A 26,562-nucleotide genomic window follows, 5' to 3' on the forward strand; every position below is an offset into this window, starting at 1 on the left:
ACTCCTTTCGGCTTAAAGCATCGGCTACCACATTAGCCTTTCCTGGGTGGTACTTGATCTCACATTCATAGTCGTTTAGTTGCTCGGCCCATCGCCGATGTCTCATGTTCAGTTCTTTTTTATTCAGAATGTGCTGGAGGATCTTGTGGTCTGTGAAGATGGTGCACTCGGTACCATATAGGTAGTGCCTCCAAATCTTTAAGGCGAAGACCATAGCTCCCAACTCGAGATCATGGGTGTCACAACTAGCATTTTTAGCTAGGAAATTATGTTTTCATGTAACCATCAACTCTTGTAAGACTTGTAATCTAAGTGGATATCATGTTCTATGCTCAATAAAAAAAACATTCATTTGAATCAAAAATCCTGAGTTAAGTCCAAAACCTAATTCAATACAACTCAGATACTCAATTGTGGGTTTGAAACCCTAGTAACCCGATTCAAACTTAGTATGGACTAGGATCCTATTATTGGGCCTAATGTCCTAGTAAACTTTCAATTTGGCTATTTTGGGTCAAGGAAACCTAACTCGGATTAAATTGGACCCACATTCATGAAACTATAGTATTTTGGGTAATGTAGGCCTAGAATGACTCATCTTGTAATCATGGGCCTTATTGGGACGTAAATGGTTTCATAAGCCCTATTGGGCTGTGAACTAACTTCTTGGGCTTCATTGGGCCGAAAACCCAAATTTACTTTATCATTTTGGGCTATAAACCCATATATGGGCCAAATGCGCCGAAAACTCTCAATTTAGGCCTCAAATATCAAATACAATAAAAAATGGCCCAAACTCTTCCTTCTCTCTCTCTATTCTCGGTTTTGTATAAAAAAATATATATCAAGATGATAATTAGAGTATTTCCACCTAATTATTGTTTAATGGATAACTAAGCTGTAATGTTCAAGAAATTTACGCCAAATTTTCAACTTTTAACATTAACAAAAGAAACAACAGTAATTGTTTTACAAAACATTTCTAAATCGTTTATCATCAGAGTGTCCCAAAAAACAGATCGTAAGGATGGGGAGCAGTACGGTCACGCCTTCGCCTTTCCTTTATCTCCTGAAGTACCTGAAACAATAAACTGAAAGAGGCTTGAGCTTCTTTAAATAGGGGTGCAAACCCCGGGGATTAGGGTTTCATTTTCCAGCTCCTACTCGCCGAGTTCAATAATGGACTCGCCGAGTGGGCCACTAAACTCGCGATCCATCCCGCTGCTACTCAACGAGTATGGCAACCAACTCGTCGAGTAGGGCCAAAACTCCAAAAACATTTATTTAATTATTACCTGAGATTCGGGGCGTTACAACTCTCCCCCACTTGAACTAGACTTCGTCCTCGATGTCCGCTGGGATAAACAGAGTCAGATAGTGCTCGCGCATCTCCGCCTCCGGCTCCCACGTCCACTCGGACCCTTTCCGATGTTCCCATTGTACCTTTACCAAAGGTATTTCCTTGTTCCACAGGATCTTCTTCTTCCTCTCCAAAATTGCCACAGGCCTTTCCACATAGTTCAAATGCTCGTTGACCAAGATATCATCTAACGACACCACTGCCTCCGGATCCATAACACAATTCCACAATTGGGAAACATGAAATGTGTTGTGGATCCTACTGAGCTCTTCCGGGAGCTCCAACCTATAAGCCACCTTGCCCACCCTGACAACAATCCTGAACGGCCCAATATAGCAGGGACCCAACTTTCCCCTCTTCCTGAAACGGATCACACCCTTCCAGGGTGAGACCTTCAGGAGAACCATGTCACCCACCTGAAATTCCAGCTCAGATCAGCACCGGTCCGCATAACTTTTCTGACGGCTCTGAGCGGTCTGCAGTCGCTGTCTAATCTGCTGTATCATCTCGGTAGTTTGCAGAACTACCTCTGTCCGTACCATCACCCTGTGCCCAACCTCACCCCAACAAACTGGGGTCCTACACTTCCGCCCATACAACAGCTCGAAAGGCGGAGCGCCAATACTGGAATGGTAGCTGTTATTGTAGGCGAACTCCACAAGCGGTAGGTGGGAGTCCCAACTCCCACCAAAATCAATAACACATGCCCTCAGCATATCCTCGAGGGTCTGGATGGTCCGCTCACTCTGCTCATCAGTCTGCGGATGAAACGTCGTACTGAAATGCAATCTCGTACCCAGTTCCTCGCGGAACTTCTGCCAGAATCGTGAAGTAAACCTGACATCCCGATCTGAAACAATGGAAACCGGGACTCCATGGCGAGAGACAATCTCGCGGACGTATAGGTCGGCCAACCTTTCTGCCGACGAACTCTCCCGAATGGCTAGGAAGTGAGCACTATTGGTTAATCGATCCACGATGACCCATATAGCGTCGAATCCCTTTGTTGTCCTTGGCAACTTTGTGATGAAATCCATCGCGATCCATTCCCATTTCCACATGGGAATCTCCAGAGGCTGCAGCTTGCCATGCGGCCTCTGGTGCTCGGCCTTGACCATCCTGCAGGTCAAGCACCTCTCGACGTACCAAGCGACGTCTCGCTTCATACCAGGCTACCAATAACTCAAACTCAAATCACGGTACATCTTGGTGGCCCCCGGGTGAATAGAAAAACGAGACTTATGAGCCTCCTGCATCACTGTCTGTCTAACCCCTCCGGCCATCGGAACCCAAATCCGACCATATCGGGTCAATAGCCCGCGGCTATCCTGAACAAACCGGACACTTTCGCCCTTAATCCTTTCCAGCTTCTGATTCTCCGGTTTCATACCCTCGATCTGAGCATTTCTGACCAAACCCACCAATGGGGAATCCACCGTTATCCTCATACATCGGGCGGGGTTGGACGTCCTAGCCGACTTGCGGCTCAAAGCATCCGCAACCACGTTCACTTTACCAGGATGGTAAAGGATCTCGCAATCATAGTCCTTGACCACATCCAGCCACCTACGCTGCCTCATGTTTAGGCTTGGCTGGTCTATGATGTGCCTCAAACTCTTGTGGTCCGTGTATATCGTGCAACAGACCCCGTACAGATAGTGTCTCCAAATCTTGAGGGCGAAAACCACCGCTCCCAACTCCAGATCATGCGTCGGGTATCTAGTCTCATGCGGCTTTAGTTGTCGCGACGCGTAGGCTACCACTCGTCCCCTCTGCATGAGGACCGTCCCAAGCCTGTGATGGATGCATCACAAAATATCTGTACGGATGCATCACAAAATATCTAGTCAACATTGGCACCTCGCATAAACATTGCCGCAGGGTCTCGAACGCCCTCTGCTGCTCCGGGCCCCATCATAAATCCACCCCCTTCCTCGTAAGACGAGTGAGGGGCACCACAATTTTGGAGAAATCACAAATGAATCTCCAGTAATACCCCGCTAAACCCAAGAAACTCCTGATATCTGAGGGAGATTTTGGAATCTCCCACTGCATAACTGCCTCAAACTTAGCCGGGTCAACCAGAATCCCCTCCTGGTTAACAAGATGTCCTAGGAACTGGACCTCTCGCAACCAAAACTCGCATTTAGAGAACTTGGCGTACAACCGCTCTCACCTTAACACCTCTAGCAGCTCCTTGAGGTGCTCCTCATGCTGCTCCCGTGTCTTGGAATACACCAATATATCATCTATGAATACAATAACCGAGCGATTGAGCATCGGTCTGCAAACCCGGTTCATCAAATCCATGAACACTGCCGCTGCGTTGGTGAGTCCAAACGGCATCACCACGAACTCGTAATGACCATAACGAGTTCGGAACGCAGTCTTCTCTACGTCCTCCTCCCTCACCCTGACCTGGTGATATCCAGATCTCAAATCGATCTTGGAAAACTAAGATGCACCCTGCAGCTGATCGAAAAGATCATCTATCCTCGGGAGGGGATAACGGTTCTTCACCGTTAACTTGTTCAACTCCCTATAGTCAATGCACATCCTGTGCGAACCGTCCTTCTTTCTGACGAAGAGAATCGGCGCTCCCCAAGGGGAACTACTCGGACGAATAAACTGCTTCCCCAGCAGCTCCTGTAACTGAGATGACAGCTCCTGCATCTCAGGCGGTGCCAAACGGTACGACGCCTTAGCGATAGGTGCCGTACCTGGCACTAGATCAATCCTGAACTCAACCTGCTTCTCCGGAGGCACTTCGGGTAACTCCTCCGAAAACACGTCAGCAAACTCACTAACCACTGGGACCTCTGATACTGAGAGTTGTTCCATATCCCCCGTATTTATCACATATGCCAAGTAACCGGCACACCCGTGCTGAATATACTGTCGAGCCCTGGCTGCCAAACAGAACCCTGATCCCAGTCTGGTGCCCTCTCAATACACTATGAGTTCTCCCCCACTTGGGGTTCGAACCACCACCCACTGCCCCTCACAGTCAATCATGGCGCCAAAGCGGCTGATCCAATCCATCCCTATAATCACACATACATCCCTCATGGGAATAGGGATCAAATCTATCGGGAAGGGCACCCCAAAAATCTCCAACTCGCATCCCCGGTAGACCGAAGAAGCGGAAACTCCGTGCTTGCTGGCGATCGAGACTTGCAACGGGCACTCGAGATCGTCCATCGGCACAATGAACCCCTTAATAAAAGTCTGAGATACAAACGACCAACTCGCCCCCGAATCAAATAGAACTAAAGTAGGCAAAGAATTTACTAACAACGTACCTAATCACAGGCACAACCAATAAGCATAACACAATATAATAATCAAGACAGAGAAATAGAAACGTACCAGCAACCACATCCGGTGCTGCCTTGGGCTCTTCGGCCATAAGCTGGAAGGCGCCTCCTTGAGCCTTCGGAGGCTCCACCTTGACCGGCCTCCCATCCCCACTCTTCCCAGCAACTGGGGTAGAACCCTGTGCAGGCCTAGCGGCAAGCTGCGGGCAGTTGGTCTTCACGTGACCAACCTGATGGCAATGATAGCAGATCCTCATATCTGGTGGAGGGGCGGACTGACGGCAGTCCCTGGCATAGTGCCCCTCCTTGCCACATTTGTAGCACCCTCCTCCTGCTCGACAACTCCTGAGTGAACCATGCCTCACTTCCCACAAGTGCGGCTCTGCTGTCCCCCAGATCGTGCATCAGCGGGTTTAAATCGCTTGGGCGCCGGCTGAGACTGGGCCGGTGCCTGATGCTGCTCCTTCAGCTGCAACTCTAACTCTAACTCACGCCGCCTCGCGGCTTTCTGCAGATCCAGGAGGGTATCATAACGCTGGGTGGCCACAAACTGCCGTATGTCCGTCTTGAGCATACTCAGATAATGGGTCATCTAAGATTGCTCTGACGCAAACTCCGGGCAAAACATAGCCCTCTCCGTGAACATCCGGGTAATCTCCATCACTGACTCTCCATCCTGTCTCAAAGTCAAGAACTCCTGATCAAGTCACTCCTGCTCAACACGAGGAATGTAGTGGGCGCGAAACATTTCCCGGAACTGCTCCTAGGTAACAGCAGTCCGCTGATCATCCGAATAGGAAACTGTCGTCAATCTCCACCAGTCGTTTGCCCCAAGCCTTAGCAGGTTCAGGGCACATCTAACCTTCTGGTCAGCAGGGCAAGAGCACGTGAAGAAACATCCCTCCACGTCAGATAACCACCTCATAGCCCGAATAGCATCCTGTGTACCATCAAATGTCGGGGGCTTCGTATTATCGAAGTCCTAGTACTGGAAAGCCCTGCTGGCTGCTCCCCCAATCCCTGTCGCAGTTACAGCCGATGTGGCTGCAGAGGTAGCTGTCTCTGCTAGAGCGGCATATCGCTCATCAGAATACTCCACCATCGCAGTCTTAATCGACCCAAACATCTCTGGCAGCTGCGCTCAAAAAGCCGCATCGACCTCATCATGCAAAATCTCCCGAATCCTGGCATCCAACTCCTAAGTCCCCATCTGAACTACGGGCTCAGGTGCTAATGGCACCTCTGACCCTCCATCTCCCAACCCCGATCCTGACCTAGATCCATTAGCAAAGCATCTCGTCACCACCATACTGCAATCACACTCAAAATATCAAATAAGTAATATAATGTCGGGAGTCTAACCCAAAACCCTAGGGGTTGTGACTTCCTTGCTACGCGTATGGGTCCTATGCTTTCAGTAGTACGGGTCCATACTACCTTCCACACCTACCCATATTTTCCTCAAGTATCACCACAACGCCCTAAAACTACACTCAACATATCATGCGCTCAACCCTCACTAACAGGGTACATCTAGCAACCGATCCTGAATTTCCATGCCATTCCCACATTCATGAAATTTCCATCAACCCCCGCAGCGTTAGTGTATACTGGCTGCACATAGCACTGGACCCGATAGACTTTCGAATACCCGATCCTACCCTAAGGTCGAATCAGACATTCACAGGCTATAAGATCTTGACTACACACAACCGTAGTGTATACACTAAACATCTACAACCATGATGTCAATTCCATATACAAGAACCCTAGGCTAATAGGCATCATATAATCAGGCAAATCTATCATGTGATTCCCGAAGATCCCTAGCCTAGCACTAGCATGCTGCTCTAATCATATCAGAATATTAATTAGGTGTACGGTATTTTGGGGTTTACTTACAGGCTCTGGCTGATCGTACTCTCTGCATTCCCCCATCCTTCGTTTGAAAATCATTTAAATTTCATTTTCCAAAAATCTCCTTGATTTGAGACTGGATTCACACAAGTGTTCCTCCAATTCACTCAAACCAAGGCTCTGATACCAACTTGTAATGTTCAAGAAATTTCCGCCAAATTTTCAACTTTTAACATTAACAAAAGAAACAACAGTAATTGTTTTACAAAACATTTCTAAATCGTTTATCATCAGGGTGTCCCAAAAACATATCGTAAGGATGGGGAGCAGTACGGTCACGCCTTCGCCTTTCCTATATCTCCTGAAGTACCTGAAACAATAAACTGAAAACTGGAAGCCCGAGGGCTTAGTGAGCTACCCCAAAATACCAATACCGTACAAATAGAAATCATATCATTAATAATCAATCAATCTTCATGTATACTGGGCCATCGGCCTGACTGGACCGCCCTACCGGGCCTATAGTCTGTTTGAATCTATCCCGAGCCTTCGGCATGACTGGTCCGCCACGTGGGAGTACAGTCTCCCCGGACCGCTCATAGGGTATGTCGGCCTTCAGCACAAAGCAGGACCGCCTCAACCCAACCAACAAGCAAATAACCATGTGCGCGTAGCTATCATATACAGGAATATACAAATATCAAGTATATTTATCTCACTGATCATAATCATAGATTTCTCCTGTAACTAGAGTACCGACCTATCAGGTCACTAACACACCAATCCCTACGGATCATAAAAGCATAACATACTGTCTACCTCGATCCCGAACAAACAAATCATAACCACATGCAACATACCAAAACAATAACAACTAAAGGGCCAGCCTTGGTGCCGTAGACCCTATCGATATAGTGAGGATAACTCACCTCACAGATGTCGACTCGAAAGGTAACTCCAACTATCGGATCACTCGTCACCGACTCCACCACCTATATCCATAGCACAATATACTCATAAGTCTTTAGCCTCATAAGACACTCCATAACCCACTAGTCAAACCCTGATCAAGGCCAAAGTCCTTGGTAAAGGTCAACAGTCCATGTTGACATCAACTCGCCGAGTACTCTAGACTGTTCACCGAGTTCTTAAAATACACTCCAACTCGCCGAGTCATCGGGGTGACTCGTTGAGTTCCTTCGAATCCCGATCAAATCTTAAGGCCATCCGTCGAGTTTCCTCCCTGAAACTCGACGGGTATGCGAGCAAACACATCCTTGCCTAAAACTCATACGACTCGACGAGTTGTTCTTCAACTCGTCGAGTTTCATGACCATCTTCATCCAACTCGCCGAGTTGTTCAACCAACTCGTCGAGTCCACGGCTTTCTTCATCTGACTCGCCGAGTTGTTCATCCAACTCGCCGAGTTCAATGCATATCTTCAAATGACTCGCCGAGCCGGATTTGCGACTCGCCGAGTTCCTTCAGTCATTTTATCATGCAGACGTCCATAAGCCATGGAAAGGCCCCAAATTGCAGATCCAACTCCCTTAGGCCTACTTATCACGTAAAGTTGCAAACTTTACGTGCATGTATGGCTTTACAAGCTTCAAATGCCAACATCAAGTTCTTAATGGGTGCTCAAGGACAAAGGGGAACTTAAACTCGACTAAAGCTGGGACTTTATGTCTGAATAATCCAAGGAGGGTCCAGATCTGAAGTTACAACTCCCAATCTAGCCCATATATTGCCATACTAACTTGATCCCCTCCTCTAAAGCCCTAGAACTCATACAAGGATGAGGTCCAACCAAAATAACTGAGGGAAAAGATCAATTACCTTCCCCAAGAGATGACCACAGAAGAAGAACACGAATCTCCTCTCAATTCCTTGCCTAAGCCACTTGGTTCACCACACTTTTCACCAAAATTCTCTCTCAAGCTTTACACACAAGGGCACACACACTCACGAGTTAGTGGAGTAAGGGAGGCTGGAAAGGTACTGAAAGAGGCTTGAGCTTCTTTAAATAGGGGTGCAAACCCCGGGGATTAGGGTTTCATTTTCTAGCTCCTACTCGCCGAGTTCAATAATGGACTCGCCGAGTGGGCCACTAAACTCGCGATCCATCCCGCTGCTACTCGATGAGTAGGGCAACCAACTCGTCGAGTAGGGCCAAAACTCCAAAAACATTTATTTAATTATTACCTGAGATTCGGGGTGTTACATAAGCAAATTATACACCGTGTCTTTAGGAAATCTCATGTTTCCATGCAACAATATTGTCATCTCTCTCTTCCCTCCCTCTTCTTCTTATTCTCGGCCCAAACAACCCACCACCCCCTTCATTTTACTCTCAAACCCACTCAAACATTTCTCTCTAAGAACACTCAAAGAAACCTCCTATATTCTTCCTAGAATTCGTGTGTACTTGTGTGTGTCTCAAGGAAAATCTCTTCAAGCTTCATACTTAAGTAAGATAATGTAAACTCAAAGTGATTTATTTTAATTTATGATAGATCCATCCTCATGAGCACATGTTTTCATGATCATGCTCTAGAAACCTTCTTAGAATTCGAAGATCTCCTCTCAAGAAGACTTCTAGGGTTGACGACTTGGATACTCATTGTGTGCTTATTCGGCCTGCAAATAATATACATGTAAAATGGGTCTTAGTTGTCCTTTTACATATATATTGGGCTCAAGATATATAATCTCATTCCTTTTGAGTCTAGAAATGATTTACATGCTTAGTGGGGCTTAGTTGTCCACTTACATGTTCATTGGGCCTATAATGTACCTTATATGTTTCTCTTTGCGTAAATTCGATTAAGGATCTAGGGAGACGTGCCGGTTGACACCTATTGATTGTACGATCGTAGCTTGTAGTTATAACCAGAGCCTTTTGGAGGGATAGCGGGGGGTTTGTGTAAACCCTAAAACATATGAATTGTGAGAACGAGAGAAAATGAGAGAAGAGAAGTTGATCAGATTATGAATAATGACCCTTTTTAGTCACTCGGTCCTTAAGTACCTAGGTTACACTAGATCCGAAGATCCGTGTGTAAACCCGGATGATTTTGTGTATATTACACTCCGCCCCCTCAATACTTCACATATAAACCTGCACAACATTTTTAACACAAACACTACAAAATATATCCTATAATAAAAGTTAGTTTGAATATTATAAAACATTATTTATTTTAACACTCTTCTAATTACTTTCGATTATCAGTTAATATTATAAGAGCTATCCGGATACATGAATTCCAAATTCCTACATCTTCATATGTAGAATTCATGAACAAAAAATTCAAATTAGGATGATAGTTTATGCATAATTCATTTTAAAAATACATCAGGTTCTCATCCTTTTGTAGATGACAGACTCCTAATTCAGAAACAGAACCATACAAATTCATCCTAATTCTATGGTTAACGGTAGAAATAAACTTTGATCAAAAGACCACCGAAAAGGAAGAACTTATAATTTTACAATTTTATATCCTGAACAATTATCTATTCAAACAACGCTAGTATATGAGCATCTTGCCTCATACCTTAATGTAATTCACACCTCATAATCATTCCCATATGTTGAAGTCCTAAAGTTAATTTCTACAAATGATATTTAGGCTAGCTCTCCATCTTTGTTCAATTTGACAGGAGTCGACATTTGGTCCTCATCCTTTGCTTAAGCATATGACATAACCAAACGACATATGCATATGATGGGGACTGTGGGTCCCCATGGATGCAAAATGATGGGGATTGTGGGTCCATGGATCCCCATGGCTGTAAAATATAAATTCAATAAATGTTGTTTATTATAAACATTCAGATTAATTATATGACCAAAATTCAGCAATCATGTAATAAATACCTTATACTATTTGAACATATTAAGACATAAGCCTATTAAGTCTATTATATCAAAAGGAAATAACCCCTAATTAGTATTAATCTCGGGTCAAATCGGTCACATATCAATTGGCATTTTCAAATGGGTACAATCCTAGTAATTTTATGACAAATTTATATACATATTAGTTTATAACCTGTGGCAACCACAGTTACAAAATTAATTAAACTTTAATAGTAAAACTCAAAATTATTAATCACTTATTTTAAATAAATTATTAATTAAGAGATTTTTTTAGTTATATAAAATTATAATCATTGCTTTAAATAAATATGTAAAATTATATCACTTTATAATTTGTGTTAATTTTATTTTAATTTTTTTCTAATGTTATTAATTTAATGTAATTAGAGTGGGAAATTTAAAATTTGAAATTTGATGGAGAATCAATAAGTTGACAAGTGACATCTATTAATTAAGAGACATAATAGAGTAACACATGACAAAATAAAAATAAAATATGTATTAATTATGAGGTCTAATATGGTGACACATATCAAAAAAAGAATAAAACTATTCTTTCAAAAGAATAGGGAGATTAAAGGCATATAAACCTTATGAACAGTAAACTATGTGAGGGGAGGGTGCTTTTTGACATAAATGGTCCATGAACTTTATTAAGATTGTCAGCTTTTGACCACTTTTTAATTTTTATTCAATTTTGGTCCATTTTTTTTAAGTCTTCTGATTTTTTTTAGTTAAACAAATGTTTTACGCAAAGCCTGAATCACCTACTAGTTATACTTCAAATCCTTCAATTCTATTTGACTGGTTAACCATTTTGATTCATTTTGCAATCAATCGCCACTATAAATCTTAATCATATTCATCAACAAAAAGAAAAGGTAATATCCAAAATATCATTAAGCATATCTTTGGTACGCAAATAGAATTTTTTCCTTTAATACATATTGAAACTAGAAGAAGTCAAAAGCGTAGAGAAGGGTGTACCTTCATATTAAACTTGTAATTACTCGTCAAAAGTGAAGCCTGGGATAAGGGAGATGTGGGGCCAATAGGAGCTTCTTATAATGCTCCTTTCTTGGGCATCTATCAATTATCAAAGGCAAAAGCGAAGGAAACAACTTTTCTGGTAGATGTAACATCTTTGGGCAGTTGGAAACAGAGAGATGCTGGAGAGAGGTGAGGTGTTGGAGTCCATTGAAACTGATTCTAATTTCCGTAATTCATTGATGGAAAGAGAAGCAAGAGATGAAGGAAGAAGATGTGACAGTTGATCAAAGTTTTTCACATCATCATATAGTATTCCGCCATATAGTATTAAGTTATCAAGTGAGGTTGGGTCGTTGGGAAATTCTATGGGTCCACTCTGGGATGGGCTTCTTCAACCCTCCTATTCCAAGGTAATTCAATTTGGGAGGACAAAGCCCATGAGGAAACGACGCATCGATAATTGGACACTTTACTGTTAAAGAGGTAAGATTGGGTAACTCATAGTCAGGAAATGACTCCATAATTATCATCAATGTGGTGAGGTGAATTGAGCAACTCAATTCAATAATATAATTATCATCAATGTGGTGAGGTGAATTGAGCAACTCAATTCAATAATATATTTCAAATTCGGCCAACCACTTGTATCAACAGATTCAAGCATCAAAAGTGTTTATATCGTCTAAGAGTGTTAACAACAATGGTAATTATTGTTGTCTATTCTATTAACTCGTGTATAATGTATATTTTTTATTTTATGTTTCTTAAATTTTGTAAATATTTTTTTGCAAATACCGAAATAGTCAAATACTATACTTCAATTCAAAAACTCTATGAAAAATAGCAATGTATTTAAAAGTAGGATACTATAATTAAGACATCACCAAAATGTACTTGCTCCGGATGCATTATGTAAAAAAAATAAACAACTTTTTATGATTGATATATAACTCTAATTAGATAGATTTGTCATAGAAAAATATTATAATAGGAACAAATGAAAGTCAGATGCTATAAAAGAAAAAAATACAATTTTTTATGTCGGTCAACATGGCCACAAAATAGATATAACGTTAGTAGTTAAGGCCTTCCGGTATGGGGCATCACTCTACGCATAATGTCCTATGTGGCATAGAAAGTCACGTGTGAATACCGCCCCAAAGATGGGTGGCTGTCTTGTTATTTTTGAACGACAAATCTAACATACTCTTAAACTACATCTTAAATCCACCTATGTCCACGATGAGACTTGAACACTCAACCTCAAGGAGATATGGCAACACCGGATAGCATTGGGTTAGAAGCCCTTTGGTAGGGTGAGTGTCTTGTGGCGTGGTATATCTCTGTGCAATCTCTCTCTTGTAGAACATTTATTTGTGTCCATCTCTCTCTACAATCTCTCTTCTTCACTACCATTTCACTAGTGAACACAATTATATCACTCCCTTCTCACCCATGAGAATACCTCTGAGCATAAGATTATAAAACACGAGTATCTTGCTTCCAATATCACTCTTTTATGTACACATAAAAAGTCATAAATTTAATTCTAAAAAATAAAAATGACTCAAACTATGTGATGTTACTTCTAAAATTGTCAATGAGACAACGAACAGAAGCGTAAGACGAACCTCCCTCTTTAACAGTCGCTTTGCTCTTTTTCCCATCTCTTTTATCTTTTCTCTTACATCGTCATCCTCCATCAGCCGCCTTATCCCGCTCTCTATCTCCTCCGCCGTGACAATATTGCTCTTCCCATCAAACAAATCCTTCTTATAATCCAGCTTGATCTCCACCGCCAATCCCATCTCCACCACCATTCCAAACGCATTCATCTGCTGCTCGGCGTAAATCGGCCATGTTGCCACCGGTACACCAAACCACAAACTCTCCAACAAAGAGTTCCACCCACAGTGCGACACGAACCCCCCAACTGCACAGTGAGCTAGCACCGCCGCCTGTGGAGCCCACCCGATCACTTTCCCGATTGAAGCAGTACGCTGCAGAAACCCTTCCGGCAATACCACTCCGGGATCCTCGTAATCTCCGGGAGCTCTTGATGTCTGCTCCAGCGAAGGAGGTTGACGTAGTGACCACAAGAAAGAACGCCCGCTTCGCTCTAAAGCATATGCAATCTCCTTCACTTGGACTTCATCAAAACATCCCAGACTCCCAAAACACAAGAAAACAACCGAGGAAGGTGGTTGATTGTCCAACCAGCTGATGACGTCACTTTCCGGCGGTGTTCCGGCACCGTCTTCTAGGTTCAGTACAGGTCCTACCGGATACACAGACGGTATCCTGCTGTCGGTAGACAACGACTCGATTGGGCGTGTTTCTAATTCCAAGAATGTGTTAACAATGATTGCTTTGGCCTTTCTGAAGTTTCGTGTAATCAATAGAACATAATCCAACCCTTCCTTAGTATCGAACCCTGAAGGAAAGACTTTCGTCGGAACTGGATTCATGAAACCCGGAACCTGTATCTTGACATCGGAGTTGCTCAACTCGAGAACATCTTTGTTGTGATCATCACATAGGGTTTGGATATGGAACTGAAAGCCAAGATAAGCAGCGTTAGAGGTGAAGAATATGTAGGTCGGAACATTGAACTCGTTTGCCACATCTATCATCCCTGTGCAGAGCATATCGACGACGAATCCAGCTACCCGACAAGAACCCGTTTGACTTATCATGTTGCTTACAGTGTCTCTCACGTATTTCCGATGGCTGTTTATGAAATTATTGACGAAAGTCATGGGAGCTTTTGGATCACGTTCTGGTAGCGTTTCGTCTTGTGGGAGTTCGATGAAGTGAATGCGTTCGATGGGTTTCTTGGTTAAAGATTCGATGTAGGTGGTGATAACTGAGCCAGATCGTGAGCCGGAAGGTGGGTTTATGACAAGAACGGTTATGGAGAGCCTTTGATCTCGATTCACAAGTAGTTTTGCGAGATCGATTGTTGATCTGATATGACCGATTACTGGCGCAGGAATGAATACGAGTTGTGTTACTGTAGTCGTCATTTCTTTTGGTTTGAAAGAAGACGAATGAAGCAATATTTTTATCTATGGCTTTTACTCCCTGTAGCTGAGTAGCTCGCTGATATATTTTATTTCCTTCGAGCGAAATGGGCCCAGAGGTAAGACTGTGAGTTGTCACCAGTGTTAGCCGATAAACTAAATTGAAACTTCCAAGAATAATCACATGCGCAGCAGCAGTAAGGCTGGAAGGTATAGTGTCATTGTAACCGCATTTCTTTGGTTGCCACGTAAACGTCACGTCATTTTTCCAACAAAAATGTGGTTCCTTGCCACACCCAAGGAGTGGTGTTACACTTTATTTAAAAAAAAATTAAATAAAAACTTTAATTTCTCCCCACCCAATCACAAAAAGAGAAAAACTTTAATTTCCATGGATTCGTTAATAACAAAAAGAGAAAAAAAACAATATTGCAGGGTTACTAATTGATGGGGTATGGACTACGGAGGCAGAAACTATCAAATCGGAGATCTTCAGGTTTTATCATATTAAGTTCCAAGAGAAGTGGCCCTTAAGACCCAAGTTCTTCAACCTTAACTTCTCCTCTCTGGATCCTGCATCAAGTGCAAGTCTTGAAGTCCCATTCACTGTCGAGGAGATAAAAGGAGCTATATGGTCGTGTGGTAGTGAGAAATCCCCCGGTCCCGATGGGTTCTCATTCAAATTCATAAAGAGATATTGGGAGTTATTAAAAGACGATATAGTTAGTGCTGACAAACACTTCGAGAGTACTGGAAGGATAGAAAAGGGTTGCAATGCCTCATTCCTCACTCTTGTCCCTAAGACAAAAGACCCGCTTACAGTTGGCGACTTCCGTCCCATAAGCCTAATTGGTAGCATATATAAGATAATTGCAAAAGCCCTATCCATTAGACTGAAGAAGGTGATTGGTGCGTGTATTGGCAATGTTCAGACAGCGTTCGTTAAGGGCAGGAATATCCTGGACGGGCCCCTAATAATCAATGAACTTTGTTCATGGGCTAAGAAGTCGAAAGAAAAGATGTTGTTGTTTAAGGTAGATCTTAACAAAGCCTTTGATTCAGTTAACTGGGGTTTTCTTGACCATATTCAGATGCAAATGGGATTCGGTGAAAAATGGAGAGGTTGGATTCAAGGCTGCCTAAGATCATCACGGGCTTCGATTCTTGTCAATGGTTCCCCAACAAACGAATTTGGATTTAATCGGAGAATTAGACAAGGCGATCTCTTATCGTCATTCCTGTTCATAATAGCAATGGAGGGCCTAAATATTGCTATGAAAGAGGCATGCGGAAAAGGTATCTTCAGGGGAAAAAAATACCGAACAGTGACTTGACTGTGTCGCATCTGTTCTACGCAGACGACGCACTCTTCGTGGGGGATTGGAGTGAAGAGAACATCAAGAACCTTGCTCGAATACTTCGATGCTTCTATGTATCATCTGGGCTCAAAGTCAACTTTAAAAAGTCACGAGTTTTTGGAATTGGAGTTGACTCGCAAGAAGTCCTATCTCTTGCTAGACCTCTAGGATGTGAACCTGCAAATCTTCCTTTCACTTACTTGGGGGTTCCAGTTGGGGCGAACATGAAGTTAAAAAAATATTGGAAACCAGTGATTGAAAATTTTCAATTAAGACTAAGCGCTTGAAAATCAAAAAATCTGTCCCTAGGGGGCGTCTAACTCTTACTAAAGTTGTCCTTGGTAACCTCCCAACATTCTATTTCTCTCTGTTTATTGCTCCCGCAGGTATCCTAAAGGCTCTGGAAAAAATATGAAGACGGTTTCTATGGGGTGGGTCGGAGGATTCAAGGAAGATCAATTGGGTCTCACGGGGAAAGGTGACAACACCCAAAGAAAATGGCGGCATGGGATTGGGTTCGTTAAAGGCTCTCAACCTTTCTCTAATAACGAAATGGTGGTGGAGGCTGAGAGTTGAAAACACGTGCCTATGGAGTAAAGTCATCGAAGGTATCCACAATCTTAAAAATAAGCCAGCAGACTATATGTCTAAGCAATCAATTACGGGGGTATGGAAGAACATAACTCAAGCCCGAGGAGAGCTGATGAAAGTTGGAATTAATATAGAAGATGTAATTCTAAAGGAGGTTGGTACAGGAGAAAAAACAATGTTTTGGCATGACAGGTGGACTGGAAATATGACCTTAAAAGCTTCCTTCCCTGAAATGTACAAACTGGAGCGACACAAACACTGCATGGTCAACGAAAGGATTCTCCCTGGAGGCTTGGTCTGGAACTGGAAGGCTTCTATCACCTCACCTGAGCAGATTCGTGAAGCCGACTTGCTTCTTAATAGGGTGAGTAATATTCAATTAGGGACAAGAAATGATAAGTGGGTTTGTAAGCTCTCCAATGATGGCGTATTTCATGTGGAAGACCTTAGACTGCGAATCGACCGGAGAGACATGCAACCTGGTGAAGTAGCAATAACCTGGACACACGACGTACCCTTAAAGGTTAATTGCTTTATGTGGAGAGCCTACCTTGATCGAATCCCAACTGCTTGCGCCTTCATCAAAAGGGGTATTCAAGTCACATCCCCCACGTGTACCTTCTGTGAAGATAAAGATGAAGATGTTGCTCATGTCCTTCTTCAATGCCCAATGGTAGCCAAAGTCTGGGAATGGGTATTCCAATGGTGTGGCATACCTGGTTACCAATTTTGCAACATGCATGATTTGGTGAAATTCACAACCCAATGGGGGTCGTGTCCAAAGAAAAGGAGATGCTTAGTCAACATTTGTTATGGAACCATATGGCATATTTGGAAGGCTAGATGCGACTGGATTTTCAAGAAGATTAGGCCCTCGCCAGCCAAAGTCGTCGATCTGATAAAATCTAATGTATTCATATGGTCTAAGTATAGGAGGAGTCAATGCTCTATGCAGTGGATAGAATGGTGTGTTAACCCCATATGTTGTTTGTAATTCTTCCTTTACTATGTTCTCTCGCCCCCTAGCACCTTGTTAGGCGGGGTCTTTTTATAATAAATAATAAATATTTGCCGGTTCCAAAAAAAAATCTACACCCAATAAAAAGCCGCGACTATTTTTTGCCGCACTGCGGTTTGAACCACACCAGGGGCGGTGTTCGTTGCTTATGTGGCAAAACCACACTGACTGAAACCGCACCACATCCTGCAGCCTAAAAAAGTAATGGGACCAACCAATAATTATATGTTTATTCCTTTTCATATCAAATAAAATTTGGGTTGGATTTTGGAAAACAAGAAGAGTCATATTTAAGAAGTGTCATAGATCCAAAGTAGTTGGTACTTTCTAGATTTCTTATTAAAGATGGGTTTTTAATTTTTTAATTATATAAGTTTTTTTTTTCAAGATGTCAATCCTTGAAACAAATGTTGTCAAGATCGGGATCCTACATATGATCGTTTTTTGGATCGTAAAATCGGGATCGAGATTTTAAGATCCTACAAAATAAAATATAATTTTAATTAATAAATTTTAATCATGAAAAATATTTCAAATATTCAACTTTTCGTTCAAAAGCTATAAAAACTTCAAAATATCAGTCATAAATCACAACACAAAATGATAAACGGTAAATTGGTAAATGGTAAAAAAAACATAAAGTGGTAAAAAAAATTCATTTGCAAAAAAAAATTCATTTGCAAAAAAAAATCAAGGGAATGTATCGGATCCCGATCCTACGTACGATCTTACGATCCCACCTACGATCCTACCCCAAATTGAGCCAAATTAAAACATTTTAGTTCATTCAAAACCATTAAGTTCATACATCTCGTTTTCAAATTAGTTTAAAACATCAGAGTATCTCCCAGAACCATATCATAAAACATGAGGAGCGATACGATCACGCCTTCGCCTTGCCACGATCTCTTGAAGTACCTGAAACAATACACTGAAATTGTAAGTCCGAAAGCTTAGTGAGTTACCACCAAAATACCAACCACAATACCATACACATAACATATCATATCGTAAGCAAAACAACCATACATATCGAGTCTACAGTGTGACTGATCCGCCTGCACCAGGCCTTCAATACACCCAGTCCACTCTCTCTCTCCGAGTCTTAAGTGTCACTGGTCCGCTCGCACCGGGCCTTCAGTCCACCTGGTCCACTCTCTGAGTCTACAGTATGACTGGTCCGCCCGCACCGGACCTTCAGACTGTCTGGTCCACTCTTCGAGCCTCGACACATCTGGTCCGCCCTCTTGGGGCCTTCAGCCTATCCGGACCGCTCGCCGGGCCTTCGATCTAACCGGTCCGCCCTGGGTATGTAGGCCTACAGCACAAAGCAGGACCCGCCTCCACCCAACCCCAGTCCAACAACCATGTGCACATAAACATATAAACATATAACATCTCACAACTAATCAAACCGATCCAGCATATCACATAACATAGCAACATCTTAACCAGGATACTAACCTAACCGGTCACTAGCATATCATCATCCTATATACCAGGATACCGACCTTAACCAGGTCTCTAACACATACCATCCTAACTACCAGGATGCAGACATAACAAAGCAATAACATAACAACAACTACCCGGATTTCCATCCGATAAAGGGCCGGCCTTGGTGCCTTAGACCCTGTTCATATAGTGAGGATAACTAACCTGCAACTGCCGACTGAAGAATAAGATTACGCTGCTCCGACCACCGACACGAACTCCACCACTGAACATTACCAAATAACCAAATTCAATAAATACCAATAATTACCAAAATGCCCCTGGAAGTCAACCGGTCAACCTTTGGTCAAAGTCAAAGTCAACCTTCCTGGTTGACCCTACTCGTCGAGTCACCGCGTTGACTCGTCGAGTCCCTATACTCAGAAACTCCCAATCACGACTCAACTTGCCGAGTCACCCCAAGACTCGTCAAGTCCAACAATCTTCAAGTCCCATCCTGCTCAACTCACTGAGTTGTCCCTCAACTCACTGAGACACGACTTAACCAACAAAGGCTAGGGTTCCACAACCAGACTCGCCGAGTCCAAGAACAGACTCGCCGAGTCCAAGGCAATCTTCAACAGACTCGCTGAGTTGTTCTGCCAACTCGTCGCATCCAAGCTCATCTTCATAAGACTCGCCGAGTCACACATGCGACTCGACGAGTTACTACGCGACTCAAAGTCGGATCTCTAGCCTGACTCGCCGAGTCATCTCCTAGACTCGCCGAGTCCATACGTGCATTCTCATAATCTCGAATCACAGAGCTACTCCTTTGCTCCAAACAATAGACCTGGGTCTCTAAGGTCCATTAGCAACATAAAGTTGCTACCTTTACGAGCTTCTTGCCCCATAATAGCAAAAACCACGCTAGAAAGGGACTTAACTCTTGGGGAAAGGCTTTTTCATAGCAACTAGAAAGGTTTCTGCATCAATGACCCATATAGAACTCAGATCTGGAGTTTCAACTCCAGATCTAACTCATGCTTCAAGATCTCAACAATATTTCTCCAACAAAACCCTCAAGCTTCATGAAAATGGAACTAGAAAGGAGAAGGCCAAGGATAATGATTCCTTACCTCAAAAATGACCTCCTACTGAAGAGTCATTTGAACTCCACAAATCTCCTTGATCCAAGCTTCTTGATCTTCAAGATCTCTTCACAAAACACTTAAAAATGCTCCAATTTTCTTCAAATGGCTTTCACTCACGATTCTAGGGTTTCTGGATCTCAAAGGGGGCTAAGGGAGCTGAGGGAAGGACATTAAGTCCTTTAAATAGGGTGCAACCCCGAAGATTAGAGTTTTTCCTCGACCAGCACTGACTCGTCGAGTCCAGCCGCCGACTCGCCGAGTCAGGCCACTTAACCCCGTGCCATGCACCCGCTTCGACTCGGCGAGTTAAGAGACCTACTCGCCGAGTCCCTTCCTTTATTTTCACTTAGCACCCTCCAACTTCTTGCTTCCGAACTTGGGATGTTACAATTCTCCCCCACTTAAATTAGGTTTCGTCCTCGAAGCCTGCGGCAATACGAACTTCCAGACGATACTTCCGACAATGCATCCACTAATCTCAAACCGGCCCAGATTCCTTCAACACTGCTATCGAATCCCTAAAATCCATCTCTTCCCTTGCAGGGTCCTGATAACTGCTTCAAGCAGGCCACCGACTTCTTTTCCCTTATGACAACACTCATCAAATAAGTGCCACCTGAAGACACTACCATACTTCCGTCTTACGCATTCATTCACCACCTGCGAAAACTAGATACCATTTTAAACCACCGGGTCCTGACCCGGTACCAACTGCTATCCCTTTCCTCGCTTGTCATAACTTCATCGAATTTACTGCTGGGACTTATCCCGCTTCCTTTCCGAATCCAACTATTTTCTTTCCGTGACGACAGGATGACACATCCTTCAGCTCGTGAGCAACTCCCATGAGCTCTCCTCTGCAATCACATACACATGCTAAACCTGCTCTAACATCCTCGGGCTGGAAAAACCCGAAACATTGACGATACCTCCAGACATCCCCAAGATGAATTACCACTAATACATAACCTATGATCACACCATACCTGGATGTGCTTGCATACTACTGGCACAATTACCATGCTCACTAACCATAATTGAAATACTTTCAATCATCCATTTTCACTACTGCTTTCACTTCCGTGAACCAACACTCCCTCTCGGAGCTACATACCCTACCCTTTCCTTATCCAAGGTAATCTACTTGCCAACCTTGCCACTTCAGACAAGTGCCACGGTGCTCACACTCCACTCTACACTATCCCTTGTAGAGTAACCGCTACTCCATGCATCGCACATGCTCTGAATCTGTTCGCAAGGACTCTCGGGTCCATGCACTGCCTTCCACTAACATGATTAATACTTGAGGCCAGAACCATTGCTTGCTATTGCACAACAACATATGCAAATCACTTTCCGCATACAGATCTATCAACACTTACAGAGTCTTCAGCATGACTGGACCGCCTTACCAGGCCTTCAGCCAATCTGGACCACTCTCAGAACCTTCAGCATGTCTGGACCGCCCTCCAGGGCCTTCAGCCTGTCTGGACCGTCCCCCGAGCCTTCGGCCTGACTTGTACGCCCGCCGGCCTTCAGTCTCCCTGGACCGCTCATACTATCATACATCATCCCGAACTATTCCTCCTGGGAGTCTCTCCCATACATACTGTTCTAGCCCTCTAGGGGTTCCGAACTCTAACTCCATTCCATATACTCAGATCCCGGCCTAACCCTAGGCCTCACAACAACCAATCACCATTTCCGAAATCCTTGGTCTGTACTCCGCCCCATCGGTCTGTCACTTACTCATGCCAGCCCACACTTTTGGCTGACTGAAACACTGTTGGGTCCCAAACAACTAATCAAACTCTAACGCTTATCGATCCTCCTGAGAATTTTCCAATCTCCTCTACTTAGAGCACTGACTTCCAACCACCAGCGACTCATCCGTCATAAATCAGTCATCCCTACTCAACATACTCCTCTTATCTAGGGGTGTGCGCGGTGCGGTTTGGTGTGGTTTCGAGTCAAAACCACAAACCGCACCACATATGCGGTTTGAAGATTTTAGAAACCGCAAACCGCACCACAGATGTTCAAAACCGTGTGATGGTGTGTGGTTTGATGTGGGCGGTTTATGCGGTTTAGTTGCGGTTTGTGCGGTTTGATGAGTTGTTCAACATTAAATCTATCAAAAAACCAAAAACCTGACCGGGTTAAAAAAATTGATTGCTTTCATTTTATAAAAACAAATACAATTTTCGAGTTAAATCGTTTTTAATAAATTGTGATTCATGCTACTATGGTTTTGTAAGTGTCATTGTTATTGCTTAATACTTTGCCATTATAGTTGTTATATTCTTGTAAACCATGGGATCTTGATCTAATAGTGATTTAATGTTACGTTATAGATATTTGGTTATTGTAAGAAATATATTTATATACATCGTTTCTAAATCATGATATTAAGTTATAACAAAGTAAAGAAAACAAAAGTATATATATAACATGCGGTGCGGTGTGGTTTGAACCACAGTTTTATAAATACAAACTGCAAACCACACCGCATAGTGCGGTTTGATAAAATGATGAACCGCAAACCGCACCACGAAATTCTAAACTGCATTATGCGGTGCGTTTTGGTGCGGTGCGGGCGGTTTGTGCGGTTTTTTGCATAACCCTAGTTATCCATGAACTTATTTCCCTTGCAACGAGCGGCCTTCACAAAATCACTCCTCCGGCATCATACATCTCAAACTCTAAGGGATTTCGACTCTCTACTGAACACTTCTCAAATCGCAATTGTTGTAACCGACAACAAGACCATACAACCAAATTCTGACCAACAATCCCTTGGATGCTAACCACTTACAACTCCTGACTACTATAACTTTAACAAAACCATGAAACACGCAGAACGACGAATAAAATACAACACCACAAAATAACAAGATAACCAGACAACAACGAAACGAAAATATACCCGCAACCGCATCCGGCTCTGCCCTGACCTCCTCTGCTGTGAGCTGAAAAGCGTGCCCCTGAGCCCTCGGAGGCTCCGCTCCACCCTGGCCCCCGCCAGTAGTCCTCAAAGTGGCCGGTGCTGGAAATTGCACTGGCCTAGAAAAAAGTTGTGGACAGTTGGCCCTCATGTGTCCAACCTGATGACAATGATAACAAATCCTCATATCGTGCACTGGGGCCGACTGACGACAATCCCTTGCATAATGTCCATCTCTCCTGCACTTGCGACACGCACCACCGGATCGGAAAACTCCGGTATGACCCTTCCCACACTTCTCACAAATGTGGCTGCTCTGACCTCCAACCCTAGAGTCAACGGTTCTGGACCGTTTCGGCGCCGGCTACGACTGCACCGGGGACTGCCTCTGTTCTCGTAACTGCAACTCCATCTCTAACTCCCGCCACCTGGCGGCCTCCTGCAGCTCTAACAAGGTAACACACCTCTACGTGGACACAAACTATCTGATGTCCCTCTTGAGCATACTCAGATATCGGGACATCTGAGCCTGCTCCGAAGCAAACTCCGGGCAAAACATCGCCCTCTCAGTAAACATCCTGGAGATCTCCGTCACCAACTCTGAATCCTGCTTCAGCTCCAGGAACTCATGAGCCAACCTCTCTCTCTCAACCTGCGGAACATAGCGAGTACTGAACATCTCCCAAAACTGATCCCAAGTAACCGTGGCCCGCTGCGCATCAGAATAAGATCCCGTAGTCAACCTCCACCAATCCTTCGCCCCAAGCCTCAAAAGGTTTAGAGCACATCTCACCCTCTGATCCGCAGGGCATGAACACATGAAGAAACAGCCCTCCACGTCCGACAACCATCTCATAGCAATGATAGGATCCTGAACTCCATCAAAGGTAGGGGGCTTCGTATTATCGAAGTCCCGATACTGAAAGCCCCGACTGGCTCCTCCCTCTGCCGCTGCCACAGTCGCTGCAGCTGCCGCGGCCGCTGTCTCTACAAGAGCTGCATAGCGCTCATCAAAATACTCAACCATGGCGGTCTTGATGGAACCAAACATCTCTGGCAACTCAACCCTGAACATGGCAGCAACCTCATCATGCAGGATCTCGCGAATCCTGGCATCCAACTCATCCGTACTCATCTGACCAATGACCTCAAGTGGTACTGGTCCATCCTGACCACCTTCTCCTGATCCCGATCCCGAACCAGATCCTGCCCCAAAACGTCTTGTAATCGCCATACTGCAATACACCAACAAGACCCTTAGACACATCACATACCCGCCCGGGGGACTCTCTCATAACCGACACCCTAGAGAGTTGTGACTACCTTGATACGCGTATGGAACCTGTGCTTTCAGTAGTACAGGCCCATACTACATTCCACACCTACCCATATTTGTTTCAAGTATCACCACAACACTCTAACCATGTACACCCCACTCAATCCTCACTCCTAGAGGAAAGCTGAATATCTCATATAAGGAAAAACCTAGGCTAGCAGGCATCATATAATCAGGCAATTCTATCATGCAATTTCTGAAGATCCCTAGCCTAATACTAGCATGCTGTTCTAACATATCACATAATCAAATAACTTGTATGGTATTTTGGGTTCTACTTACTAGCTCTGGCTGATCGTACACAGTGCATCCTCCTTTACTTATTTTGAAAACCTTTTGAAAACCATTTTGAAAATCCCTCCTTGATTTGAGACTGGATTCACACGTATGTTCCTCCAATTTACTCAAACCAAGGCTCTGATACCAACTTGTAACACCCATAAAAATTGAGCCAAATTAAAACATTTTAGTTTATTCAAAACCATTAAGTTCATACATCGCATTTTCAAATTAGTTTAAACATCAGAGTATCTCCCAGAACCATATCATAAAACATGAGGAGCGGTACGATCACGCCTTCGCCTTGCCACGATCTCTTGAAGTACCTGAAACAACACACGTAAACTGTAAGCCCGAAAGCTAAGTGAGTTACCCCCAAAATACCAACCACAATACCATACACATAATATATGATATCGTAAACAGAAAAGCCGTACATATCGAGTCTACAGTGTGACTGGTCCGCCTGCACCAGGCCTTCAGTCCACCCGGTCCACTCTCTCCGAGTCTACAGTGTGACTGGTTCGCCCGTACCGGGCCTTCAGTCCACCTGGTCCACTCTCTGAGTGTACAATATGACTGGTCCGCCCGCATCGGGCCTTCAGACTATCTAGTCCACTCTCCGAGCCTCGGTACGTCTGCTCCGCCCTCTTGGGGCCTTCAGCCTATCCGGACCGCTCGTCGGGCCTTCGGTCTAACCGATCTGCCCTGGGTATCTTGGCCTACAGCACAAAGCAGGACCCGCCTCAACCCAACCCCAGTCCAACAACCATGTGCACATAAACATATAATCATATAACATCTCACAACTAATCAAACCGATCCAACATATCACATAAAATAACAACATCCTAACCACGATACCGACCTAACCGGTCACTAGCATAGCATCATCCTATATACCAGGATACCGACCTTAACCAGGTCTCTAACACATACCATCCTAACTTCCAGGATGCAGACATAACAAAGTAATAACATAACAACAACTACCCGGATTTCCATCCGATAAAGGGCCGACCTTGGTGCCTTAGACCCTGTTGATATAGTGAGGATAACTCACCTGCAACTGCCGACTGAAGAATAAGATTACGCTGCTCCGACCACCGACACGAACTCCACCACTAAACATTACCAAATAACCAAATTCAATAAATACCAATAATTACCAAAATACCCTTGCAATTCAACTGGTCAACCCTTGGTCAAAGTCAAAGTCCTCAGTCAAAGTCAACCTTCTTGGTTGACCCTACTCGCCGAGTCAACACGTTGACTCGTCGAGTCCCTATACTCAGAAACTCCCAATCACGACGCAACTCGCTGAGTCACCCCAAGGCTCGTCGAGTCCTACAATCTTCGAGTCCCATCCTGCTCAACTCACCGAGTAGTCCCTCAACTCACTGAGACACGGCTTAACCAGCAAATGCTAGGGTTCCACGACCAGACTCGCCGAGTCCAAGGCAATCTTCAACAGACTCGCCGAGTTGTTCTACCAACTCGTCGCATCCGGGCTCATCGTTATAAGACTCGCCGAGTCACACATGCGACTCGCCGAGTTACTACGCGACTCAAAGTCGGATCTCTAGCCCGAATCGTCGAGTCATCTCCCAGACTCGCCGAGTCCATACGTGCATTCTCATAATCTCGAATCACAGAGCTACTCCTTTGCTCCAAACAATAGACCTGGGTCTCTAAGGTCCATTAGCAACATAAAGTTGCTACCTTTACGGGCTTCTTGCCCCATAATAGCAAAAACCACGCTAGAAAGGGACTTAACTCTTGGGGAAAGGCTTTTGCATAGCAACTAGAAAGGTTTCTGCATCAATGACCCGTATAGAACTCAGATCTAGAGTTTCAACTCCAGATCTAACTCATGCTTCAAGATCTCAACAATATTTCTCCAACCAAACCCTAAAGCTTCATGAAAATGGACTAGAAAGGAGAAGGCCAAGGATAACGATTCCTTACCTCAAAAATGACCTCCTACTGAAGAGTCATCTGAATCTCTAAAAAT

The 26,562-nt window shown here is 43.9% G+C and overlaps 1 protein-coding gene and 1 pseudogene across 1 annotated transcript; one reads left to right on the forward strand and one right to left on the reverse strand.

The window, feature by feature from the left end:
* Nucleotides 1-12,890: 12,890 nt before the first annotated feature.
* On the reverse strand, nucleotides 12,891-14,518 carry LOC111911645 (anthocyanidin 3-O-glucosyltransferase 2-like; annotated as a pseudogene).
* Nucleotides 14,519-16,495: 1,977 nt separating this feature from the next.
* LOC111911634 (uncharacterized) lies at nucleotides 16,496-17,377 on the forward strand. Its single transcript, XM_023907389.1, has one exon. The coding sequence runs from the start codon at nucleotides 16,496-16,498 to the stop codon at nucleotides 17,375-17,377; it is 882 nt and encodes a 293-aa protein (XP_023763157.1).
* The last annotated feature ends 9,185 nt before the right edge of the window (nucleotides 17,378-26,562 follow it).

Source organism: Lactuca sativa, chromosome 3, assembly GCF_002870075.4.
Source record: "Lactuca sativa cultivar Salinas chromosome 3, Lsat_Salinas_v11, whole genome shotgun sequence".
NCBI lineage: Eukaryota > Viridiplantae > Streptophyta > Magnoliopsida > Asterales > Asteraceae > Lactuca > Lactuca sativa.

Excerpts from the sequence above, each read along its gene's own strand:
- LOC111911634 (XM_023907389.1), top strand. The coding sequence starts at position 16,496 with ATGAAAGTTGGAATTAATATAGAAGATGTAATTCTAAAGGAGGTTGGT.